Source organism: Tauraco erythrolophus, chromosome 6 (assembly GCF_009769465.1).
Source record: "Tauraco erythrolophus isolate bTauEry1 chromosome 6, bTauEry1.pri, whole genome shotgun sequence".
NCBI classification, from domain to species: Eukaryota; Metazoa; Chordata; class Aves; order Musophagiformes; family Musophagidae; genus Tauraco; species Tauraco erythrolophus.
The window spans coordinates 67,360,410-67,386,263 of NC_141470.1; the positions used below are offsets into that span (position 1 = coordinate 67,360,410).

General features: G+C 38.5%; 1 protein-coding gene across 1 annotated transcript in view; it reads right to left on the reverse strand.

The window, feature by feature from the left end:
• LRRC9 (leucine rich repeat containing 9) overlaps nt 1-25,854 on the reverse strand; it is a 66,059-nt gene that overhangs the window by 14,427 nt on the left and 25,778 nt on the right. The window contains 14 exon segments of the mRNA XM_086613639.1: nt 12,520-12,592; nt 12,775-12,987; nt 13,580-13,720; nt 16,616-16,755; nt 17,111-17,187; nt 17,190-17,218; nt 17,584-17,591; nt 18,114-18,236; nt 20,053-20,072; nt 20,075-20,181; nt 20,183-20,267; nt 20,575-20,577; nt 20,665-20,808; nt 20,811-20,838. Coding sequence (XP_086469765.1) covers nt 12,520-12,592; nt 12,775-12,987; nt 13,580-13,720; nt 16,616-16,755; nt 17,111-17,187; nt 17,190-17,218; nt 17,584-17,591; nt 18,114-18,236; nt 20,053-20,072; nt 20,075-20,181; nt 20,183-20,267; nt 20,575-20,577; nt 20,665-20,808; nt 20,811-20,838 — 1,191 coding nt within the window.

Below are 25,854 nucleotides of genomic sequence, written 5' to 3' on the forward strand. Positions count from 1 at the left end.
ACAAGAGCAAAAAGCTGCACCGAGCAGTCTCTGCAGAGAACTCTCTGAGCTCACTCTCATCCCTTTCCTCTCCCCTTATCCCTGGTGAAGGCCAATTGCTAAATCTTGCCTTAAAATTCAGTCGTTGCCTGTGGGAGGCTGGGACTGTCCTTGCACGGAGATCAGTAACACACACCCATGAGTACCACATGCTGCGTGGAGCAGTCCTACTCTTCTTTTCCTCCACATAGGACTTTACAATCAGTTCACTCATAAGGGGCTATCTTCTGTTTTGTGCTGTTCCTCTGCCTACTTCAGCTACACGTGCTTCTCTCTCCTTCGGGCTCGGCCTCACCTTAGAGGTGCAAACTGTTTTCCCTGACTCTGCTGTGTCCTTGTTCAGGTCCCTCCAGCTCTCCTGCAATGAATAAACCTGGCTGCTAGCAGGTGACAGCCAGGCACCTTCAGATGCAATGTGAACCAAGTTGTCTGCACAAAATCAAATGAGTGACGCTCCGATCAATTTCCCAAGAAATCAGGGCTCCAAACTAATCCGAAAGCAAAACAAATCTGACCCAATGCTGTGCTGCTCTCACACACCCCTGTTGAGCTCCGCAAGAGGTCTTTCCTTGCCTTGAAATTTCAGGAATGGGATCTAAATCTTTGATTTATTCTGGTGCAAATCTGCCAAAACCCGGGTGAAGTGAGGAGGGAGCCTCCGTTACCCTGTGTACTCAGCACGTCTTAGTAGCCCTGATGTAGAAAATCAGCAGTACAACAAAGACACCTCGTGGCTGTCTACAAACCGCACTTGAGACAAAGACGACTTGCCATCCAGAAAGGGGATCTGACCGCAGCCTGAATACCTGTGATCCGGTGACAATCTTCGTATACTTACTACATGCCATCTGCTTGTAAGTATGATCAATACTAACCCCTCTTTCAAATCACCTAGGAGAAACAAACGAAAAAAAACCCTATAAACTGAGTATAATAATACCTTAATTGTAAAATTAAATCATATAATTCATAGAAATTTGATGATGGCTTCCAAATTACGCATAGAAACTCAAATTACTGAATTAAAAACTCTAGCAGTAATTATTATTTGACTTGACATGTGCAGTGAATGGGATGAATGAAAATTCCTAAGTCTAGAAGGAAGCTCTTATTAGAGATCATACTCTAAAGTCTTCTAAGAACTTAATTTCATAGTAACGTGGTAAGTTATCAACCTTTACTTTTAAAATATTTACAATTTTATTAGAATCGGCAGATATATAACATGTTTATAGTTTTGTATACCAGTATATTTTTTAAAACTCCGTATAATCATAGAATCATAGACTGGTTTGGGTTGGAAGGGACCTCAAAGATCATCTAGTTCCAACCCCCCTGCCATGGGCAGGGACACCCTCCACTACACCAGGTTGCCCAAAGCTTCATCCAACCTGGCCTTGAAATTTAGTGTATAATTAGTGTATAATCCTATATATTATACCCCAAAATATAAATTATATTTATATACACTATATCCCAAATATATATATTATATACACTATACCGTAAACTATAAATAATTAGTGTATAATCCTATACACTATACCCCAAACCCTATATTTTAAAACTATATGAAAAGTGAAATGTATTTTTAAAAAACCAGATGGAATAATAAAGGCCATAATTACATTCAGATGTAATATGATTGCTATTCCTTGTATCAGTTCACACACACGTGAGAAAGGCTCTGTAGATACATTAAGTGCATCTAGTAATAGCAAAGTGGCAATTTTTGTGATTATCTAAACTGCATTTCTGAACAGCAAAACAAAATCTTGCACAGTAAATTTACCAGCATAAAACCTTCATCTGATATGTACTGACATTTTTCTTCCTTCCTCCACTTTGCATGAAAATTCATTATACTATAATCAGTGATATTTTTCCCAGTTTAGTAAAAATGAAGAGTAATTAAGTCAGATCATGATATTGGAAAAAAGACCAACCCAATACGTAGTAAAGGCGGAGAGATCAGACTCTGCTCTCCATTTTCCAGTGCAAATCTGAAGAAATCATATTGAATTCAGACTTACTGCCAACTAAATTCTGAGGTTTTATTGCTGATTATACCAAGGTGAGTGAAAACAAACAAGCCAAAGGCATCTCTTTGAGTCCCGCAAGATCCCAGATATCTGCATATGCAGAATTGGCTGCTTCACTGAATTAAGTGATTTTGTTACATACTAGATATTTCGTATTCATTATACATTCACAGTCACTGTATTAAAATAAAGTACAAATGGCCAAATTCTGCCCTTCAGTAACACCATTTAAGCCTGCTGAGCAATCCTCAGGAAGAATTTTTTTCCCAGAATTTCTCTCATTTTCACAGTTCTTTTGACTCTTATGGTTGATTTAGTGTGGAGAGGCTAGAAATAATTCCAAGTCAAACCACAGAGACTTTGTTTTTAAAAAATCAATTATTTAGAAAAGTACTAATCATAATAATATATATTTAATGTATTAATAGCATGATATTCAGTCCTATCATGAGCTCCCATGAAAACAGCTTTATTATGTACCCTTCATGGCTGAAATCAGGACTTTGCTTAAGTAACTTGGCCTCCACTGCTAATACAGACAAGGCAGGATTTCGCCATGTACTTCAGTGCATCCCTCTACAAGCATTTTTTAAAGTTTTTTTTGGTTTATGAAGCAGAGATTATTTACAAAGAAGATGAAATACGGAATTTCCTTAGGATTAGATTTGTAAACATACCCAGGTATTGCTTTGTTAGCACTGCAAGGCCTGAACATCTTCGTACTGAAAATCAACTCTCTATTCCTCAGACGAACAGGTGATTCACAAATGACAAGCAGAGAAATATGCCATTAGTGGTTCCCAAACTTCCTGTTGCATTTGTTAACTCCAGTCTAACTTGTTGGTTTCTCTGAATAAGGAGAAAGCATTTTGACCCTGCTCCAGTTGTGATAATACGAAAACAGTACTGACCTAATCCTTAGGGAGCATGTGTCCCAGAACGTGACCTGAAAGAACCCGTGAGATAATAATGTATTCTCTTATTATCACTCTCATCTGCAAGCAGCTGATGAATGGAGCAACCGCTTGCTGCTTTGTGCCAGCAAAGGATAAAAAGCCAACTCTCTTAAAACACAGGTGTTTCCATTCCAGTACAAATGATCTTTTTTTAATAATATCTTTTTGGTAGAATTTTCCTTCTATTGAAATATAACTTATAACTATAATATTTAAAACTGAACAAAATGAAGCCTGGAAGATCTTAGTACTCAGAAGGCAAATAAATGTGATGATCTGTCCTAAGCGGGACTGTAGTGGTAACGTGAAGTTGTTTTGCACATCAAGCAGGGATTCAGACTCCTCCTTTCATACTTTAATATTTTTGGACATTAAACAGTTCATTACCAGCTCTCTAATAGAATGGGAAAATTCAAGCAAATTCACTTGTTACTTTTTGAAATAAAATGAGGTGAAACTCTATGTTTTAAGAGCTTTGCCTTCCTGTGTGGGTCATTTCTCCTGCTGATCCTAACAAGGAAAATACACATGCCTTAAACTTTCAAGGGAAATATATGTATTATATGTAGACTGCACTTGAATAAATTACTTGCAGTAAATTTAAGTTACTAATAAAAATAATACAGAAGTGTTACAATTAACTAGGTCACACACAAACCTAGGAAAAAATTCAGTTAACTCCAAGGAGTAATTGTCTCAATACATGTCCATCAACCACTCACTCTGTGGCCTCCACTGCTAATTTTCATAGAACAATTCCACGTGTTGTAGTGGCTCACTAGCAAAAAATTATTAATTGAATGTTAACTGTCCTAAGAAATGTCATGGCTTCATGGTACCTTTAATATTAATGGAGCAAAGGACAGTGGGCTGACTTTAGGCACTGAAGGTGCGTTGTCAAAAGACCTCAAACAACCTTAAAGCCTTAAAATTTTTGGATTCAGGAGACTAGGATCTTCCTTCTTCCATAGATACGGTCAAAGTTGAACTTACATTACCATACAAACTAACTCTTTGACTACCAAAGTTTAAGGAAGAAATGCACAGGGCATGGGTTCGTATTTTTCTGGTGATGGAATGCAACTATAAATTCATCTTAAATGATTACTGTAATCTTCCTGCTTTGATGTATCAGTGAATGTTTCCTGAAGTTCAAAAAATAAGTACTGATTAAAGACAGATCCTGTAAACAGAAATAATGGAAAGTATTGCATAACCGCATTCTTGTTTCCTTTTTACTTTAGAGTTGTGTGCAGAATTTTCATTATTCATAATAATAAATAGAAATTGATAAGTAAACACCAGTAACAACTGTAAAATGCTAAGAGATGCTACAAAGATCATCTAAGTTAAGAAATTTAGGGGACCTAATACTTTAAAGAAATCTAACCACGATAAGGTAAGAATTAGGCTGCTAAGACACCTGAATAACTTTAATTCTGCCTTAACAGAAGCTATGAGGGGAAAGGTTAAAAAAAGGGCTGATTTGTCCTAAAACATCACTTCATCTAATCTGGGATGATGTGACTAGTGTTGCTTAATCAGAGGCAAACATTTTTATTTTTTCTTTACTACATGGGTGCCCTTGTGGTGGTGGTCTAATTTTAGCATGTGGGTTTATTAAAAGTAAGATGAAATTGGAAACACCCAGACACTATGCATAAGTTGATAGAAATGGGAAAAGATCAAAGCACATGTGGCATGTGAGGAAATGCAAATAGAGTTACTGATAGAGCATGTTTGCTACAGCATCTCTTCTACATTATTTAAAAATACATGGTCTCCATTTGTTGGTTTTTTTTTTTTTTTAAACGTGTGAGGATCAATCTATAACATGGGGAAGGAGTCATACACGCTGCTTTAAGTCAGAAGAAAACACTTTTTAAGTAAGAGAGAAGTATCTGTAAAAGGATCTTGGACAGTATGCAGTTAAGGTGGAATCCAAGCTGTGAAGAGGCCAGCTTAGATGGAACCCATGGGGAATTTAGTTCTGTATAAATCAGTCATGCTGAGTAACGTCACTTCCTCTCACCACTTTCTCATCTGTAACATCTGAGTCAGCATGGGATTACCCAGTTTAAACAAATTTTATTTAAAGTGTTTCCTCTCTAGAGGTTTGATGATACTAATCATCGAAATGTATGTTCCTTTGGAAACTAGTCCTATCATCTCTGTAGATATGTAAATACCAATCGAAGACGGTTGTGGAGAAACATCTTTGGGAACAAGCCCTTAATTAGCTCTCTCTCTTTCATTGGCAAATATGGCCTACAGCCTTGAAACACATTCTTCTGGCGAGGAAGAAAAACATAGCTTACACCACGGCGTATAGGTATAACAATATATGAAGCATGCCTAAGAAAAATGCTGGTTTGAGACTAACCTTTCATGAAAAGCAACGATGCACACGGATTCCAGAAAGAATCACCTCACTGATTTACACAACTGATTTTCAGGGAATCTCTTTAGGTAGTAAATATTAATAATCAAGATGGAAATGTAAAAGTCCTAGTGCCAGACCTGTTTGTTCGTTTCCCTGTTGTGGAAAAACGTTTGGTACAATAAGAAATGTTGGTGTAACATTCAGTCACATGCTGGCTTGTTCCAGCTTCTGGCGGTCAGTAATAGCATGATACTGCTGTTTGTATCACAATTACTAGACAAATTTAACCACAGTAACAGCTTTACTCTTGCATTTCTGCTTCCATACTTAATATTTTTAATAACTAAACAAAATGAGATTTCGGGCAACAGAAAACAAACAAACAAAACCCCACAAACCAGAAAGTCTTGAGTTAGTGATACAACAGGACTAAGCAGGGATTTGAGAGGCACCAGTTTATTTCCATCAAACAGCTGGCTCCACTTTATAGTATAGTCACTGTTCTAATTGCAAAATGTTAAGTTGTTGTCTAGGTGTTTTTTCAGATGCTTTGCAAGCTTTATCAGAAGAAAGAGAGTAAACACATTTTTGGTGGATCTGGAAACTGAGATAAAGAAATATGGTAGCATTTAGAGAAAGAAAAGTAATGTGTGAACAGAAATACTTTGGCTGCAACCCCCCACCTCTAAAAAAGGAAAGCAGCAGCAATGTTTAGGGCTGGTAAGAGCCTCACCTGCCTGAATTTTCTATGTTGCCCTGATGCATCTGGCTGCTTCAAGAAGTAGCACTGCGATGCACCAAATGGTTTAGAAGATTAAGATTAGTTGCTGCTCCTCTGGCTTACCTACAAGCATTTTCCGCATGGATGCTTCAAAAGGTTATTTGTTGTAATTCCTGGGTTCTTAAGACTTACGTGTAACACTAAATGCACATGGATATTGTCCCTGCAGAGCCCCACCCCAGCTGCCAATCATCAACTGCTGCACTCATTCTTCTTTTCTTCTTCTTCATTTTCCTTACTAGGACAATGTTACATCATTTCCTCCCAGTTTCTAGCATAGTTAAAACTTTAATTTTCAGACTGAAATAGGTTAATAAATTAAAAAAAAAAAAACCACAAACCAAAGTTTTTGAAAGCACTGAAAGGCTCATTTTTCTATCAATGATTCAGGCTGAATCTGAAGATCCATCCTAGGGTGAAGAACTCACAAAGATACGTATTCCTCCAGAATCACATTTCCCAGCTGCGGGAAGGTTGTGAGTAACTTACAGACTTGCAAGATACTCAGGGAAGACAATGTCCTTGTTAAAAATACTCTGTATGGCCATTTAATACGTAGCATGAAGGAGTATAACTATGTTAAGTATTCAGGAATACATAATCCTGTTTGTTTATGCTTACCTTCATTTGACTTATGTAGTAGAGGCTCTTCAAGTTCATGGCCAAATGTAAGATCAGAGCCAAATAAATGGTTACGTTTCATTCACATTCCCATTTGTTATGCTGAGAGGAATGTGTCTTGTAAAGTTTGCTGGCAGCATAGGAAACCCAGAGTCCTCTGAAGAGTTTGCAACTGGAAAATTCTTCATAAAAAAAAAAAAAAAAAAGATTACTTATTTTGGTCTTTATGATAGAAATGTCTTTTTCATTTTGCAGTAATATGAACAGTAATGATCAACTTTTTTGTGAGTAAAGAACTGTTCTTCAAATTATTATTGTGAGCTTAAGATTTGACTATTGCACTTTCTAGATAAGCTGTCAAACACAGAAGCAATGCAAGTTGTGTACATTAAAAAGCACCACTAGCTATAAAACTCAAATGCTTGAAACAAAATTGTAACCACTTCAAGAACAGTGCTCCTGTAATGCACTGAAGCTGTTTTTACTGAGAAAGATGGAGAACAGTACATTTGCAAGTGTAAACCCATTACGGGGGATGGCTGGCAGGGGCTCATAAAAATTCAGCTTTGGAAGGATCTTTGTAATATTTTAAAATACTCCATATTCTATTTTTTCAGTTCATAGTCTCATTTTGTGACCACCCCTTCTTGCAGTAACTGATTTAAGGCTGTGTGCCAGTCTGTGCTGATTTATTAATTTTGTTAAAACTGGGTACAGTACAATGACAACAGTGATTGATTGCCTCCTGTACATCATCTCTAATTCAGCAGCGACAACGTTTAAAAGAGATTTAATCAATAGCATGAAGGAAGAAAATATTATTATGTACAGAGTGTTCTGGTGTCTACCTAAAAGAGTACTAAACAAAGTGCTAGCCTACTTTCTGCTGGGAAAATCTCTTTTGAAGCTTAAGATCAAAAGCACTTTTTAAGCTTGAACACCACCATACGGTTTCAATTCTTGCTTTCTAACAAGCACTTTAAAAAGCACAACTAAAATGCAACTGACAAACTTGAAAAATCTTTTGTGTTGTTCCACTTGAACGATCTAATGAGAAAATGGCTCAGTTCTGTTGTAGTTAATGAGGTATAACATCTCCACTGAACCTGAATATAAAACAGAGATTTCTCTAAAGATACAGTCTTAACATGCTTCTACTGCTTTACTCATTCTGCCATGTTTTTATTTAAGTGATGTCCAATGAATAAAAGCACAGGTCAGTTTGGAAATAAAACATTTACACATGAAATTACTCAATCCAAAAGTGCTTTGAACTCTGTATACAAGCATTGTGGCTTCAAGTGGGAAAATGTGTTTCACTAACTTACCAAGGTCCTGAGTCTGCAAACAGAGAGATTAATGTAGTCAGACAGAGGTCTGTGAGAACACATTTTTGACAGATGAAGTTCTGAGACAGAACCCAAGTGTACGTGTCTGCTTTCAGCAGTGATCTACTATCAGCGTGAAGACTGATATCTGACAACACAGTGAAGACTCCAATAACATCAGTATCGAATAATACCATTTATTCCAGTAGCACCTGGAAGCTAATACTGTGCTAAAAGGCTTTATTTATACAATGACATATTTACACTAAGAAATTTATGCCAATAACTCACAGTCTAAGGATACTATATGGACATAAGCCAGAGGTGTGGGAAGCATAAGACAATAGCAAAGGGGTTAGATTCAGCATAGCAAGTAGTATTATTTGCAGCTCAGCAACGGTTTAGGTGTGATTGGGCATGATGACAGCATCACGGCAGTAAAAAATTTAAGGAGACAATTGGAGTAGAATAACTTTGTGGTGTAGGTGTCTGCTGGTAGTGCTTCTTATTTATAAAGCAACGAGGTTTGAGGAAAAGCAGGACAGGCTGATGAGGACAGGAGAATAAATCAATCATACTGATGCTTCTCATCATCCTTAGCACTTATGTTTCGGATGTGTAAAACAACTGTTTCTGTGCTCCATAAATATGAAACTGAGACACAAAGACAGAACTGGCTTGCAGAACACAGAGTGGGAACAGACTCTAGATCTCTTCATTACTCTATCGATCCTTTCGGGGAAGCCGATGGTTAAAACGCACACTGCAGTCTTTTGAGCTCAAGGAAAGAATTCTGTTCATCAAACACATCTCGAGAAGTTTCACGCTGTGATACAGAAAACACAGGTCTGCTGTGGGACAACAAACTCTTTCAGTGAGTGGGGTCTTAGTGATAAACAGAACCACAGAGACAATGAACCTTCTGTTTGTAGGAGACACGTGCTGGGCTAGTCTCCTCTCTGACTCCTTGCTGTTGTTATTGTTCTTGTATTTAGGAAACCTAACAGTGAATCCTCCTAAAAATCTCTGTTCCAGTGAAGTTATACTGTAAAATGAGATGAGGAACACCCAATGAATGTAGACAGACTGACAGATGGGTGAGCACAAGAAAATAATGAGCAATAAAATTGGTCAGTGTGACAGACAATGGTCACAGCAGATGCCCAACTGTTGTGAAGCTTTCTTTTGGTTCCATAGTCAGCGAGAATTTCAGGGCAAGGTCTGGAGGAAAACAACAAGGTAGCTTGTCCAGCAAACCCCTTCTCAAGAAAAGGAGTAGCAAAGGTAGAAACATGGCAGTGAAAACAGAGTGTTGGTGACCAGTAACAGTGGTCAGCTCATGGTATGCAATTGCATCTCAAGGCATTAGGAGATGACCTCACTCTCAACAAGAAGCATGGGGATAGACAAGACTGAACCACAGTGATGGAGACAAGTACTTTGATGAGGAGGCACAGTGAGAGCTAACACAAAGCAACAGGTTTATGGGCAAAACAATAAATGAATATTATCTGTGTAAAAGTATTTCCAATGGATACAGATGAGACAAGACAGTACCTTTCAAGACAAGACAATATGATATTGCGTTATCAAGTTAAAGTTGAAAATGATTATGAAGGTAACTATCAGCAAGAACAGAAGTTGGAATCAGGTGTGCCAAGAATCCCATTTAGCAAGCATTGCTGTGATGCTGCATTATGTAGTAACATTATGAGGTAAAAGAATTAGGTTTCTCTGAAACTTTCATAAAAAATTATCAGACACAGATCCCCTGTGAAAGTAGGGTACTTTCGAATATGCATGTTCTTGTTCCACATGGACATACTTACATAGCACTGGTAGTGCATCTGCTTAAACTATGTGTGAGGATTTGTTTCATCAAATGTGCACCTGCAAATTTGATTTCTCCCCATGATCTCACTCTACCTGTAGTCTAGACGACCCAAAAGCTGTGTAACTGCACAGGAGTATGAACTGAGTGGATTTGCTGCAGCATGGAACTTCAGGGTAAGTATAAGTTACTATCCAGGGTAAACTTCACATTTCTGAACAATAAAATCTATGGTGTCATCTGTATCTATAGATAGATGAGCCTGAGAATCTAATGAGTCTTTTACAGTTTTTAAATGTTCGGTTTGTATCGCAATTGCCTATCACAGGCAACTCAATGACCTCAATGAAGGTATCACAACATCCAAATACCAGGCATCTTCCTAGCAGGATGATAGAAAGAGCCTGTTATAGGTTCTCACACTCATTAAATTCTGTGGAGAAGAAAGGGAGCAGATAGTATGTACTTTATTTTTGCTGACTTTACAAAATCTGAGATTGTTTCAGAGAGTCTATCTAGAAGGAAAATAAAAATCTATTTTAATGTTATGATAACCATATTAGGCACAAATTGTAGGTGACATGAATATTGTCCTTGAAATTTGAATCACATTTGCTCCACTTGTTCCAGGGGCTGGTAGTCACCTCTCATCCTCTCTTCTGCATTTACTGGCAGTCGAAACACAAGCAATGAAGAGTGGTTCTTCTTGAGAGAACTCTGCCCAAAGAAAATACCAATTAACCCAGAAATGGTGTCCTTGTTCAAGAAGTCAATCTGATAGTATCTCAGCTACACCAGTAAATGTCCGAACCCAACCTCACACCAATGCTACTCTTCTGAAACAGAATCCAAACTGTGCATAAATGACTATATACCTTTGAGCAACGTTTTTCAACTTTAAGTGCCCATGAATGATTGACACTTTGTACTGACAAAGTGGCATGCTGTGGGCAAATTTATATGTTCCTCATCAAGTTAGACTGGACCACAGCAGCTTCTCATGGCCCTCTGCACCTAGGAGGATTTGAGCGCACTCTGCGCCACGCAGAGATGTGACTAAGCCTTGCAGAAGGCCAGGTGCTCAGATGCAGGCTGTGCTGCAGGCAGAGAAGGCTAGCAATATTCTTCTGTTTTAATGACAGGTGAGAAGGTATCTGAAGTGTGGACCACAGTGGTGGGTACTAACTGATGCTTACTAATACACTGTGAGATGTACTTCTCAATGCCACATCGTACAGGAGACAGCTGAGACCACCACCTTGATTCCCTTCAGGAGAAAGTCTAGGCCTGCAATTCTTGGAACAGCAATTTCCCAAGAGGAATCTGTTAAGTCTTTTTCCCTTGTGAAGAGCATGACTGTTCAGCATTCAGTTTGCTTGACATTCTCCTGCCATTTCATCATCCATTTCAGAAGCCAGTACATTTCCCACTCTGTATAACCCTTTGAAAGTTGGTTTAAAAAAAATGTTGTAAGTGTAAAAATATTCTTTTGAGTCAAGCACTGAAAACAGAGTGCGTGACTGCACCGTACGTATTACTGCTCCAACGCGCCCCTGCCTTCTCTTTTCCCTGTGTTTTCTAGCTGTTGCTTTAGACTAGAAAACTGCAGCTTTATGGTAAAAGAAGGGGCATTTAGAACTTGGGCTTTCCACCTAACCTTCAAGGGTCTATTTATGAAAACATGCCCTATGAACTATATTTTCAACTGAAATTTAGAAAGCCACATCTGTTCTCAAACTAAAAATTAAAAAATAATTTTTGTTTTCATTTATGTTTGATGGTACTTTAAAGCTCAGCAGTGCTAAGGTACTTAAATTCATGAAGCTGAGATCCTACAAACTTTATTCAAGGACTTGGCCCCACTGAGTTCCACTTGTCCTTTCATGGTTACCAGGAAAGCATTTTCTGCTGTGTGAAAGTGATCTGTCTTCTGTCTAGCTATGTATTTATAAAATCAGAAAGGTTAGAGTCTTCTTTACCGTATTCTAATAGTTTGTTTCCAGGGAGAAAAAAGGTGAACCAACAGTACTACACTGCAATAGAAGTATGTCTGGAAAAAAAGAAACCTGAAATTCCCCTTCAGGACTTTTTCAAGGAGTGCTCTGCAAGACAACAAAAAAGATTGCTATCAAGCCATTTTAAAAATAAAATCAAGTATTTCAGAAATCCTTTAACATTCTTTGACCTTTCTTCACAGATCTGACCTGCTTTGGAATATTGAAAAGACAGCCCATCCCTGCAACATACCCATGCAAACACATACATTTTAAATTTGTCTTGCAGCACTATGAAGAACAGTGTGCTGAAGAATGAGTGCCTGCTGATCACAGTATGGCACGGAGACAGGCATAGTGAGGCAAGGCGATCATCATGCATACTGTGAAGCTTTCAACCTTAAAACATTAATAGCAGATACTTAGGAATGATGTGGTAATGGAGAAATTCTGAATAGTTTCAGTTATTATAAAGGGTAAATACTCCTTGTATAAAGTGAAATATACATCTGGTTTATGTAACAATGCAAACCAACATACTCACTGGATTTCCATGTTTTGAGAGCACCTTGTGACTGAGAATAACTTGAAGTTTTTCTAGTTCAGATGATTCCTGTCCAAAAGTTAAAAATAAACCATATGTCAGGAGTTCTCAGAAATCTTGCAACTGGTATATATATTTTGGACTGGTAATTTTCCCCAGGCAAATCCATAGAAGAAAATGGGAATTTTGTTTGAAAACAGTCCACCACATTTAGCCCACTGAATCTACAGCATTAACAAAAATATACTATACTTGAATTCTGCTAAGTCCAGAAAGAGTTTCCATAATTTTACCACAGGTTGTAAACTGTTCAGTTCTCATATTTGGTTTTGCTCCAGACAAACAGTCGAAAGATCATTCTGCCTAGCAAGGGAAACTTGTGAAATCATTTTCATGTGGTTATGCTCCAATACCAACTCCTGCAGAAATTGGAGACCTTCAAGTCCTTCAATTTGGCTGATGTAGTTTCTTACCACACCAAGAGTAAATGCATGGAATCATCTTCAGTGGATGTGGATCCCTTTCTAGCAAAAAATTATCTTAAGGAAAAGCAGCTCATAAACTTTCTGAATTACTTGTATGTTATTTTAGACCACTTCAGTGACAGTGGAAGACTGTGTTTGATTTCATCTATCTATCTATCTATCTATCTGCCTGCTATACCTATTTAAAGCAAGGTATCTTCCTAAATAAAATCTAGGAATCTTGAAGAACAAGTCTCAGGTCAATCATTATAGTAAGTATTGCTTATAGTGAGGAGGAAATTTTCTCAGTGTGGAACTCGCTGCTGGCCATGAGCTGACATATATCTTCTGTATGCTGGCTACCCTGCTCTGCCCTTGCAAAAGACAAGTGAGGCACAGTGGTGCAGTATGGAAGAATTTCACTGTTCAATATCTGAAGAATCTTGGAGCCAGGGCAAGAATTAAAGCTCAGGTATCATTCTTATTGCCGTCAGGACCAAAGATGACTGTCGCCCACAAATCCACAGCACAGAATGAAGGCTGGACATAAGGAAAGTGCTGTAAAATGAGTGCATGTACAGAAAAACTGTTACCACTTACCCTGCAAAACCAGACGTTTCAAGTTTTTTAACCTGCTAAGCTGTAGCAGGGCCATGTTAGTAATTCTGTTATAGTCCAAGTGAAAATCTTCCAAACTCTGCATTATCAGGGGCAGGTTTTCTCCCAATTCTGCATCCCTAAACTGATAAAGCAAACGAGTACAATGTCACAATTTTTCTTGGACAAAAGAACTTCAGCATTTCTCACCTCTCCTCCACCAAAAAAATATATATAATTATGAAGAGTATATATGGATGACTGTAATTTCAGTAACACTGGAACAGTTTTCATAGGAGTTACGCCTGTATATGATTAAAAAATCTGTCAAAAAATGAAACAAAGCTACTACTTGGAAATAGAAATGCTACAAATATACGCTTCCACTCTGTGGAAGCTAGGTCAAGTTTTCTGGATCCAGACCATGAAAATCAAACAAATGAAAAAAACTCCTCCTCTGCTCACAGAAGTTTGAGGACATGAAAAGAAAACAGCTGTAAACTGCTGTTTAATTTAGTAAAATACTTATGGCAACCTTTGGGTGTTTTCTCATAACAGCTGAATGACAATGGGGCAAAATAAAACGACATGCAGTGTTTCGTTAATTTGCTTGTCAAAGCTTCATTTCCGTTACGTCTGACCTGTAATTAGGTAGCATGAGCTAACGGATTAAGAAAGAGAAGGAAAAAAAGAGTCCTAAGTTTAACTTTGCTTCTTCCTTATGACCCAGCTAATGAAACAATGTGCTTAGCAACCTCAGTTTCCATAAACCCACTAAATATGGGCAATTGCTGAGCCAGTAGTGGACATGACTTGATTAATTCATACATCACAAAACACTATCCAAACTGTGTGTTAATATGTAACATTAATTTGTGTTAAGATGTGTAAATAGGTACTATGCATACTTCATGCTTTACACAGTCTTAATCCACAAGGCTACAAAAATCAAGAGCTAATTCAACTTCCAGAGAAAGTGTCAAGAGGATCTGAGGAAGGTTTAAGAACATTTTTGTTCCTAGAATACCTCACAATTGAGAGAGAAGGCAATAGTCATTAAGACGACAGTATCCATTTAGTGAGAAATTAAAAGCAGCTATTATAAATGGAAAAAATAAAGAAATAAACCGTAAGAAGTAAAAACTTGCAAAAAAATGATGAAGAGAGTAAATGCATGTAAGGGGATATCAATGGCTTGTAGCATTTAGGACACTAAGAAAGCGTTTGAAAGTCCGTAACAAAAGTAGCCCTGGCAATAGTATTGGATCATTACAAGCAGCAGATGGTAGATGTATCAATAAATCTGAAATGAAGCACAGTTTTTCACTAAATACTTTTGTGCTGCATTTGTGGGGAAAAAAAGGAGAATGTTATTCATATCACACAGTAATAATGAAATAATTTCCATTCCAGTATTGACTTAAAGGTTGTTAAGTAGCAGCTGCTGAGCTAGAATCTGATATGTTTAAATCAGTGACTCTGAATAGGTCACATTCGACAAAGTTGGCTGAGAAACATCAAGGAATATTTATGTTGACTTGCACTAAGTTCGGGAACATCAGCCAAGTTTCAGTGGTCTTCAAGAAAGCTAAAGTTTGTCAGTATTTAAAAAGGGAAAGGGGAGGAAGCTAGAAGGCATTAGTGTAAAAAAATCCCTCCCATCAAGAGGGGCATTCCTACAGCTACTGACCAATTATTTCAAGTCCTTTTTGAACCTTCAAAAGGCCTGTGTAGAGTGTTCATCTCTCATGAGGAAGCAGGCAAGTAATATGAACACAGAAATTTGTCACATTTGTCATGGCCCAAACAGCCCACATCCATGTCTGCTTCTGCCCTTTTCCCCAGAAAATCTGAAAACGAATTCACGTTTTTCTCATGCTCCAGATGCTGAGCATATGCAAAGAACGAAGACAAGAAGAGCTGGGTGGTCTTGAGAAGTATGTACACAGCAACTAGGTTTTGCAGGATTTGCTGATGCTCTGTCACTGACACTGTTACAAAACTTGACCGAATTACAAAGAGAACTCTGCATGGTGACTTTGCAAGTCTTGTCTGATTTGATAAAACTGAATTTGACTATGGATGTTGCCTTATTTATACAGAAATAAGTAAATGAATCCTGACAGGTCCCAGAAGTTTCAGTCCTGAAAGAGTGCACAGATGAGAAATGCAAACTGAAAGGTATTTTAAAAATGCTCTTTAGGACACAGGCTGACCTAATGTTGATGGCAACAGGAAGAAGTATGATCGTCTCCTTCAGAGAAAGAAGAAAAGACTATCACTTAGGAAATGAGCAAAGGAAAGAAGGTTTAATGGTAGGATAAATGACTGCTTAGACTAGACATAACATTTGAAAAGAACTTTTGATGAATATACAAAAGCCTTCTTTATGCTCATAAAAGGTACTGTAGTCTGAACTGGCTGAACTCATTGGTTCCAATAAGGGGTTGTAACTGCCACCAGAATACTCTACAGTGTAAGGCAGCGGAATTTTCACAGGTCAGTCTCAAGAGACTGAAATACTATCTCAACATATATCCTCACTATCTGAATATACTCCTAAAATTTTGTAGTGTAACGTTGTACAAATTTAATTAAGGAATGAAAACAAAATATCAATGATCAATCTGATCAGAGATGCATGTCCCTGCTCTCCCAGATCAAACCAGCGGCCAGAGAGAGGTAGGTCGTTCTCTTACTCAAAGTTAAATCCTTTGTATGATGGTGAAAAATCTTCAATGTATGCCTAACCATCTATGCAACAGGATCCAAAGAACAGATGACAGCCACCTGATATGGACGGTTTGATTAACAAGTGGCCTAACAAGTTGTTCACAAAGAACTTAGGAAAGAAAAGCCAATTAGATGATGCCAAACATATATGTGTGCAAAACAAAGAAAACCCCACATACTGGGTTTCTTCAAGCTAGGAGGGGAAAAAAAGGGAGATCTGAAGCTACTGACATTGAAGACATCTCCTTCCTCCTCAGGGGAGTAAAGGAGTATTAAAAGCATATTTTTTAAGCTGATGGCACTTGCTTCCTTTGGCAAGTCCTTGCTGTGCATAGCCACGAGAGGCCACCTTTCAGTGCAACTGCTGCCTATTTGTCACCTGATTTGGGAGCTTTGGTCCAGGCAGTATTGATTCATTGTGACTGAAGTTCAGACACAACACCTGTAAAGAAGGAAACATAAGTAATCAAACAGAATGTTCCTCTGCTAACACATTACCAAAACTGCCAATTACATTTTTCTGATTCAGAAATTTGATCTTTAGGAAGATGATTGGTCAATTTAAAGTGCTCAAAAGAGTTTCACGCAATTCATTGATTTTGGATCAGATTACTGCAACAATACTGTAAAAATGAAACCGTGGTTGCAATCAGCTTCGTGCTGATTCATTGCTGTTATTACAAAACCTCCAAAACAACAGGGTATTAAAGGAGATTACAGACTATTTTCAGTCAAAGGAAATTAGGTTATCATTAATATTATTACAAAAAATAGAAAAGACTGTGTCACAAACCCACTTTGGCATTACGAAGGAAGATTAAACCACTGAAAGAAATGAGATTATTGTTCTGTAAATTCACACTGTGGACATTCTAAACTGGTCTGCTGACACCAGCTCTGCAGCTCTGAATTAAGTAAAAAAAAGACAATATGGACTGAGAATATAAGTAATGTGGAAAAATAAGATAGAAATGAGGTGTATAGCATGAGCAGATCCATAATATGCTGGCTTTGAGGTAAGAAATGCAAGATGCTCCTATGAAAGAAGCACTCTAATGAAAATCTCACAAGAAATTTCGAGTTCTTTTTCCAGTAGTAAACAATTGATTTGATTCTGACACCAAAGGCACGGGCTTTCAGCAGTCTGCTCTGTTTGCTTCTATATCACATTACTGAAATTCCAGTTCCATACCTCTGAGGCTGTTTTCATTGCTTTCCAGCAGCACTGGAGCTGCAATTGCTCAGATTGACTATTCCATTCCCCACTTACCCCGAGGCCTGCCAAAACACCACACAGATACACCTCAGCTGCGTCAAAGCCTGCATGCAAGGAATTGACACTACTTAATGGTAGAAGCAGGATACTCTCCTGGTCAGAGAGACATTCCTCAAGTAATTTTTAGGAATTCATAACTGTGCTGTCGATACACCTCTTCAAGAAATTCAGGGCTTGCGATTGTAATACCTTAAAAGGCACAGTCAGTGTTACAGTATTGCTCTACAACCTTTTACAACAAAGCCTCCAGGGAATGAATGTCCTTGAAGAAAATATTTCTGACAAGTATGTTTAAATACTTGTATCTGTCCTCACATCTTAAAACAGTCTCTTGAAACCAAGAGTTGAACTAAAAGGAGTTACAATTTCTTTATGAACAAGACTACTCAATTCCAGAGTAGTATACTCTGGAGTATATGAAAAGATCACACACACATTAACAAGTCTGATCAGATGGGTCTTGATTTGTTAAAGAACTGTTTTTTAAAAAGTTATAGTAATAATCTGGATACAGAATAACTTACTACTGCAGTGGCATCTGAGGCTTTGAGAGTGGGAAGATGGAACAATACAAATAGTTGGTAGTGATCTTGTTTCCAGACTATTCAACATCTACTCATGTCCAAAACTAGCAGATTAGCTAAACCCTATGTAGAAAAAAGCACAGGTTTATTAATATAACTTTAAAGCATCTATATATCGGTGTGTTCAGACTACTTTGTTTTCGGCTCCTTCTTCAGCCATCATCTGCATGACTCAAAACTGAAAAATCACTTAACAAAATCCATATATCTTCATTTAGATTAATAGCACTTCTCAACTCTCAAGCCACAAAGCAAGCCCTTAATTTGAGTGAAAACTATACTGACATTGCCTTGAAAGCCTTTGTGCTCTCACGCAGTTTCACAGAGTCTGAACATAAATAAGAATCAGGGCCTCAGTCTCCAATTAGTGTCTGAATCATAGAATGGTTGGGGTTGGAAGGGACCTTAAAGATAACCTAGTTCCAGCCCCCCTGCCATAGGCAGGGACACTTTCCACTACATCAGGTTGCCCAAAGCCTCATCCAACCTGGACTTGAATGCCCTCAGGGATGGGGCATCCACAACTTCTGTGGGCAACCTGTTCCAGTGCCTCACCGTCCTCACTGTAAACCAATTCTTCCTTATATCTAATAGAAATCTCCCCTCTTTCATAGATTCATAGATTCATTCATAGATTCATAGCTTTCTAGGTTGGAAAAGACCTTAGAGATCATCGAGTCCAACCATCCCTAATCCCCATTAAACCATATCCTCAAGTAGATCATCCACCCTATTCTTAAACACATCCAGGGATGGGGACTCAACCACCTCCCTGGGCAGCCTATTCCAGTGGCTGACAACCCTTTCAGAGAAGAAATACTTCCTAACATCCAACCTGAATCTCCCCTGACTAAGCTTATGCCCGTTTCCTCTTGTCCTATCACCCATCACTAATGTAAAGAGCCCTTCCCCCACCTCCCCACCATCTTTTCTCAAGTATTTATAGGCCGTAATCAGGTCTCCCCTCAGCCTCCTCTTCTCCAGGCTAAACAGCCCCAACTCCCTCAGCCACTCCTCATAAGTTTTATTTTCCAGCCCCTTGACCAGTTTAGTCGCCCTTCTTTGGACTCGCTCCAGGAGCTCAATATCTCTCTTAAAGCGAGGGGCCCAAAACTGGACACAATATTCCAGGTGCGGCCTCACCAGTGCCGAGTACAGGGGCAGGATCACTTCCCTGCTCCTGCTGGTCACACTATTCTTGATACACGCCAGTATCCCATTGGCCTTTTTGGCCACCTGGGCACACTGCTGGCTCATATCAAGCCGGTAGTCAATGGCTTCAGTTTAAAGCCATTGCCCCTTGTCCTATCGCTACATGACCCTGTCAAAAGCCCCTCTCCAGCTTTCTTGTGGCTCTCTTTAGATACTGGAAGACCACTATAAGATCTCCCCGGAGCCTTCCCTTCTCCAGGCTGAACAACCTCAAATCTCTCAGCCTGTCTTCACAGGAGAGGTGCTCGACCAACATCCAGCTAACCAAGTTAGCTAATACATTAGCATTCCAGATAAGCTGAAAAGAACTGGAACTGCTTAAGATGTAATTGTTTGTTATTTGACACGCGCTGAAGAATTATTCCATGGATTGTAAACCTTGATTTAGCCTACCTGGTATAAGTGATGTTTATCTCTGCAGAATATTTTGAGCTCAGTCGACCTGAAGGGTTCACTACCTCCTTCTCAGGAGTGAGTATCAATCCAAAAATGTTAGACTGGGGTTCTCATCAGTTCGGCTTCCACTGTAAAGATGGATGAACGCAGCACCCACAGGCAGAACCTCCAATTATGTTTAAGTATAGTTTCCTCTATACTTTAACAAGTGGTGAAACACTGCATTTCTAATGTAATAAAAAATACTAGTTTTGAAATGGTAAATATTTACCTTTAAATGATGTATGTCTTAGTATAAACAAAGTGACTACTTATGTACAGCTCTATTAGGGAGTAAGTTTTCTTTAACCCAAGTAAAGATGTGATTCTATTGTTCTCAATGGAAATGTAATGAGGATGACAGATTTTCAAACACAGGCTTTTTGAGGCTGATAAGATGGATATTATTTACACTGTATCTTGTAAGTTTGGTGAGTTTTGAAATTCCTTGAAAAATAAACAAGATGCAGGTAGTATAAAGTGAGCTGTAATAGAAAAAAGTGTCTGATACAGAGGTAAAACACGTTACAAGTGACACAGTTTGTGTTACTGGGTCCAGCTGTAACTAGATCAGTGACCATTAGATCAATCAGATCATTAAACATAGCTAAACAGGCACATTTTAATAAGAAATACTTGTCTTGCTGGACATAACTGTTCCTCCTCACTCCTTTTCTTCGGTTCTGCTAAGGATACACTCAGATTTTTTTTATATTTGAAAAACTCACTCTGTCGACAGTGAGTAAAAATTCACCCTCTATAATATTTCACTATAAAGAAACGTTTCTACTGTGTCCCAGCTTAACAGCCTGCATTATCACTACCGTAGCAAATATTGTATCACCTAGTGTTGAAATGTGCTTTTCAACTAAAGTGGATTCTTCAAGATTAAGACAAGACAATATTTCTTCTATTTGTGTGAGATTGTTGTGGCTAAATGATGCCCATCTTAAATGCTCCTATTTTTCCAAGTTGGAAATTTTGAAGAGTGTTGGTCATTCAGATTTAAGACAGTGACCTGTAGCAAAACTCAGTATTAGAACTGAAAGAAACTGACCAGTCAATTAATCTGTAAATTAATTAGAATCATAGAATCATAGAATGGTTAGGGCTGGAGGGGACCTTCAAAGGTCATCTAGTCCAACCCCCCTGCAACAAACAGGGATATCTCCAACTAGATCAGGTTGCTCAGGGCCTCGTCCAACCTGGCCTTGAATGTCTCCAGGGATGGAGCATCCACCACCTCTCTGGGCAACCTGTTCCAGTGTTCTACCACTCTCATGGTAAAAATTTTTTCCTAATATCCAACCTGAATCTACCTCCCTCTATTTTAAAACCATTACCCCTTGTCCTATCACAACAGGCCCTCCTGAACAGCCTCTCCCCATCTTTCTTGTAGGCCCCCTTGAGGTACTGGAAGACCGCTATCAGGTCACCCCGGAGCCTCCTCTTCTCCAGGCTGAACAGCCCCAACTCTTTCAGCCTGTCCTCATAGGAAAGGTGCTCCAGCCCTCTTATCATCTTCGTGGCCCTCCACGAAGGAGGAATCTAATAATTCCACCTGTTTATTCTGTGCTCAGTTTCCAGGTCTATATTTCCTGCTAATATGAATGGCAACTTCTTGGATGTGGGATGTGATATTTTCCCATTGTGCAACAGAGCTACTCATTTTTAATACATTTAAAAAAAGTTCAGCTTCTCCTCCAAAACCAAGAGCTCTACAACATAAGTATGCCAGCTCCCAAATATACCTTTGCAGTTGAAGCTATCTGAACATAGACTTCTTTTTTTCTTGTCTGCATTAGATCTTAGTTTTGTTCAATTTAAATCCCTCTGCAATACATGATTATTTTATTGGCTAGTCTGCTTTACAAATCCTCATTCTGCAACAGGACTTTAATGGAAACAGCCTAACACCAAGGCTAGATACTTAGCCTAGAAGAGGCTGGGTGCAAAGTCAGAGCAGAATTCATCCTAACATTATAGCTCTTCATGCTTTTTAAATACAAACTAAGTACTTTCTTCTCTGTATCATAGATTAACAAATTCAGTAATTTTCTTGTTTGAAATATTCTTGAACAGAAGCAAATAAATGTCAATCCTAAACATGTATTTTGCTGCCCAGGTTGTGAAATGACTTTCTTACACAGGAGGTGACTTTAGACACCTGGCAGAAAGCTTCCTGTAAAGACAAGGCAGTCAGTGATCCTGTCTGTAATCTGTTCGTATGACTTCGGCTCCCCCTTTCTGATAACACTACAGGAGGTTAGCCAATCACTGCACAAGGGAGAAAAGAAAAGATCACAGGGATCAAATAAAAAAATTCAAATTGTATTGCAGGGGCCCTGTCGTGGGTTAGGCCGCTCCAGCAACTGAACCCCGCACAGCCGGTCACTCACCCTCCCCCACCCCCAGGAATGAGGGAGAGAATTAAAGGAGAAACGGGAAACCTGTGGGTTGAGACAAGAACAATTTAATACAGATAAGTAATACACAGTGTAGATGCTCACCACCCCCTCTTATCCGCAGCCCGTCTCGTCCCAAAGCTGCAATCCCAGATGAACACGAGGCCCCGAAATAGAGAGGGGCAGAGAGAGAGAGAGAGAGTACTCCGAGTGGGAGTACTGGGAGAGAGAGGGGAAAAAAAAGGCAATAGAGCAAAAGCGCAGCAAGTGCAAAAGAGCAGAAGTGGCAAAAGAGCCAAAGCGCAAAAGCCCTTCTGTCCGGCTGTCCCTCACCTTTATACTGGGCACGACGCTGCATGATATGGAATACTAATTGGCCAGTTTGGCCCTCAATATTAAGTTCCACCACAAATCACAAAGGGAATCGTGGCCCCCTTGTCCCGGCTATGCTCCCCCCTTATCCCGCCGTGCTTCTGCACTCCGGCACACTGAAAAGTCCTTGGCCAACTACAAACATCAGTGTGCTATCAACATTCTTCTCAGAGCGAGCCTCTGAGTAAAACCAAAACACGGAGCTCTTCTAGCTGCTAAAAAGAAGAGCTAACTCTGTCCCAGCTAAAACCAGGACAGGTCCAAAATATCCAGTATTGTATCTAGGTTGTATCTAAGACAAATAATCACCTATATATTCAGTGTCGTTAGACTTGGTGATGACTAAAGAATATTTTTTGGCTATGTTATTTTATTTTTCAAAGTATTTATCTTATCCTTTATGAATCTCTTCTCTCTGATGTTGCAAAACATATATGACATATGCTAAAGCATTAATTTTCCTGGCAATTTTTCTGAACATGAATTCCCTAATGCACATAGAATGAAATGCTAGCTTATCAGCAGAAATGTGTTTTCCTCTAGCTATTCTATGTTCTAATAACAAATTGAACTGACAGAGGAGCTTTTAACCTTTCATACTGGGTAGATTAACATGATTTCAGTTGATGGATCAGAACAGGTTAGGATGACCTTGGATCTTCCTCCACTGATTCTTGTGGCTTTTTGTTAGCTCAGTTTCTTAAGGAAACAAGGCTAAAGTGATTGTGCTGTCTGTTTACCCATCTGCCAGCCTTACCACTAATTTTCAAACCTATTGGTGAGTTTTGGCCCAATTGGTCAGACAAACACTACTCAATTTCCTACAAATTCCGTGAAAATGAGCAGCTGAATGAGAGTTATGAACTGATGATCCCAGTGAAGGAAAGGCTGCAATACTGGCTCAGCTGCAATGCCCAACACTACAGGATCCAGGGGAGACCTGTTCTGAATGATCTGAGAAACTCTGAGAACTCACACAACCCAAAGACAAAGCTCTTTCTTAAGGTGAACCAATTTCCTCCAATCCTGCTGCTCATCAAGTGACTGCTTAATTAGTTCATAATTTTAGGTAGTCTTTCAAGATGAGAGATAATGCTCAAAGGGTTACTCTCAACGTTTGCTCGTTTGAAATTAGACCTACTAGGTCTCTTCTTGCAATCTGTTTTTCATATTGATATTTAATGGTACTCTGTGAAAAGTTTTAATCCCGCCTGATCACAAGAAATGGATTGGTACAGGGAGTTCAACAAGCACATGGCAAAGCTCATTTGGCTTTAGACAGGAAATACGCCTAAGCCTCAAAATTTTAGGGCAGGGTATATTTGAAGGGTCAGTATTAGAAAACTGTGTTGCTATATGCATCAGAGAACTTATGTTTATAGAATTTACTAGGAGAAATAATATTTCAACATGTCTCACCATTATACTTTTGTGACATCAGAAGAAAATTGGGTTCAAAATTGGCAGAATTTATAAGCTAAGCATAGCTACTGGATTTCCTAATAAAAAATTCTCAGGGCCAATCTCTAATGCCCAGGGACAGAATGCAAAGGAGCTGACTGCAATTTCCTGAATCATTCTGGTTCTCCCATTATCCTTGCCACCAGTGTCCTTGCTTTTCAAAAAATTGCTCAATATTCTTGAAGTTTCACTGACACTCCCCTCTGAAATACTTTTACAGCATTTGGAATTCCTGGAATCCTTAAATGAAGCAAGTAGATTAAGGACTTTTTGCGCAATTCTAGAAGGCAATCCTTAAAACGAACAAGCAAGCGTATCTCATAAGCACATATTTATATACCCTTGCTGTTTTAAAAAGGGCAATTTTCAAATGCTAAAAGCAGCCACAAGCAAAATGAGTGACACAAAAACTTAAGGTAAAAAATGTGAAGGCTAGTTAGGAGAGGTTTAAAGATGCAGAAGGTTAAACACTAAACACCTCATCTTTGCACACTTTTTCATTTACAGTTAAAAAAAATCTTCACCCTTTTAAGTTTACAGACTAAAGCAAATGTCCATGAGCCCTACTGGATCAGATATGGCCCTTTTATTCCACTATAGCAGAAGTGAATGAAAAATAGGAAAAATGATAGCAGTGAGAATAAAAACAGTTATTAGAAACACAGACTGCTGAAAATGAAAGCTAAAAATGTCAATTAAAACTTGATGGCTAATGTAATCAGAGATCATAATCAGGACCTAATGAAATTCAAGCAATGCTGTAGGCTTGATCCTATCTAAGGATTATAGAATAGTCAATCAGAATACACAAGAGGAAGGTAGCTTCAGTGCGTATTCTCCTCTGCCTTTGGAAAGAACCATGATGAGATGCTCATAATTTACACAGATAAAAAAATACTTTCTATTTCATTAACAACGAAAAAGAATCTAAAACTAGAACGACTCTTGTTAACATTTTTTAAGCAGGCATTTTTCAATCAAGGATATTAATGAACCAGCTGAAGGACTTTCTGAGACACTCATCAACTCGTTTTATACAAAGGACAGTATGCTTGGGAAGTTCTAGAAGGTGGTGAACAAACTGAAGTTATAACAGTATTGAGGATAAACGAGATGACCAGAATAGGTCAGTCAGCTTGATATCATCCTTAGGTATCGCAGAGAGGCTGATATGCAACACGGCAAATAATTAAAAGTTAATGGCCTTATCAATCAATGCCACTATGGTGCATAGGAAATAAAAATTAATATTAAATTGCTTTTGATGAAAATTTAAATGTATCGATAAGATTAATAGCTTCTGCCTGACAATGTGATAAAAAAAAGATGTCCAAAAGTGAAAGTAACTCTTGTTAAATAGATAAAAACTGTTAGAGGATGGATCTCAAAAATCTAACTATAGAAAGAAAATCACCACTTTATACAGAGTATTTTTACTGATATTCTGCTCGAAATTATTTTTCTCAATGACTTAGCAAACAGGAGCAGGAGTGCCTTCCTGATAAATTAAGAGATGACATAAAGATGTGAGCAAAGTCAGCTATAAACAACAATTTTATAATAACTACCATGGTGCCCCTATTTAAGAAGCACGCTTTTGCACAGGACAAATTGTAAATTATGAAGCTAGGAACAGAGAATTCACACTCACGCAGTGAAAGACTATCTCAGGAACACTGAAAAGGACTAGATCTAACGACAGAAAACCAGATGAATATGAGCTTGCACTGTTGCCACAAGCACATACATGTCAGTTAATATTTAATCATGGGACTAGTGGGTAGGATTAGGCAAGT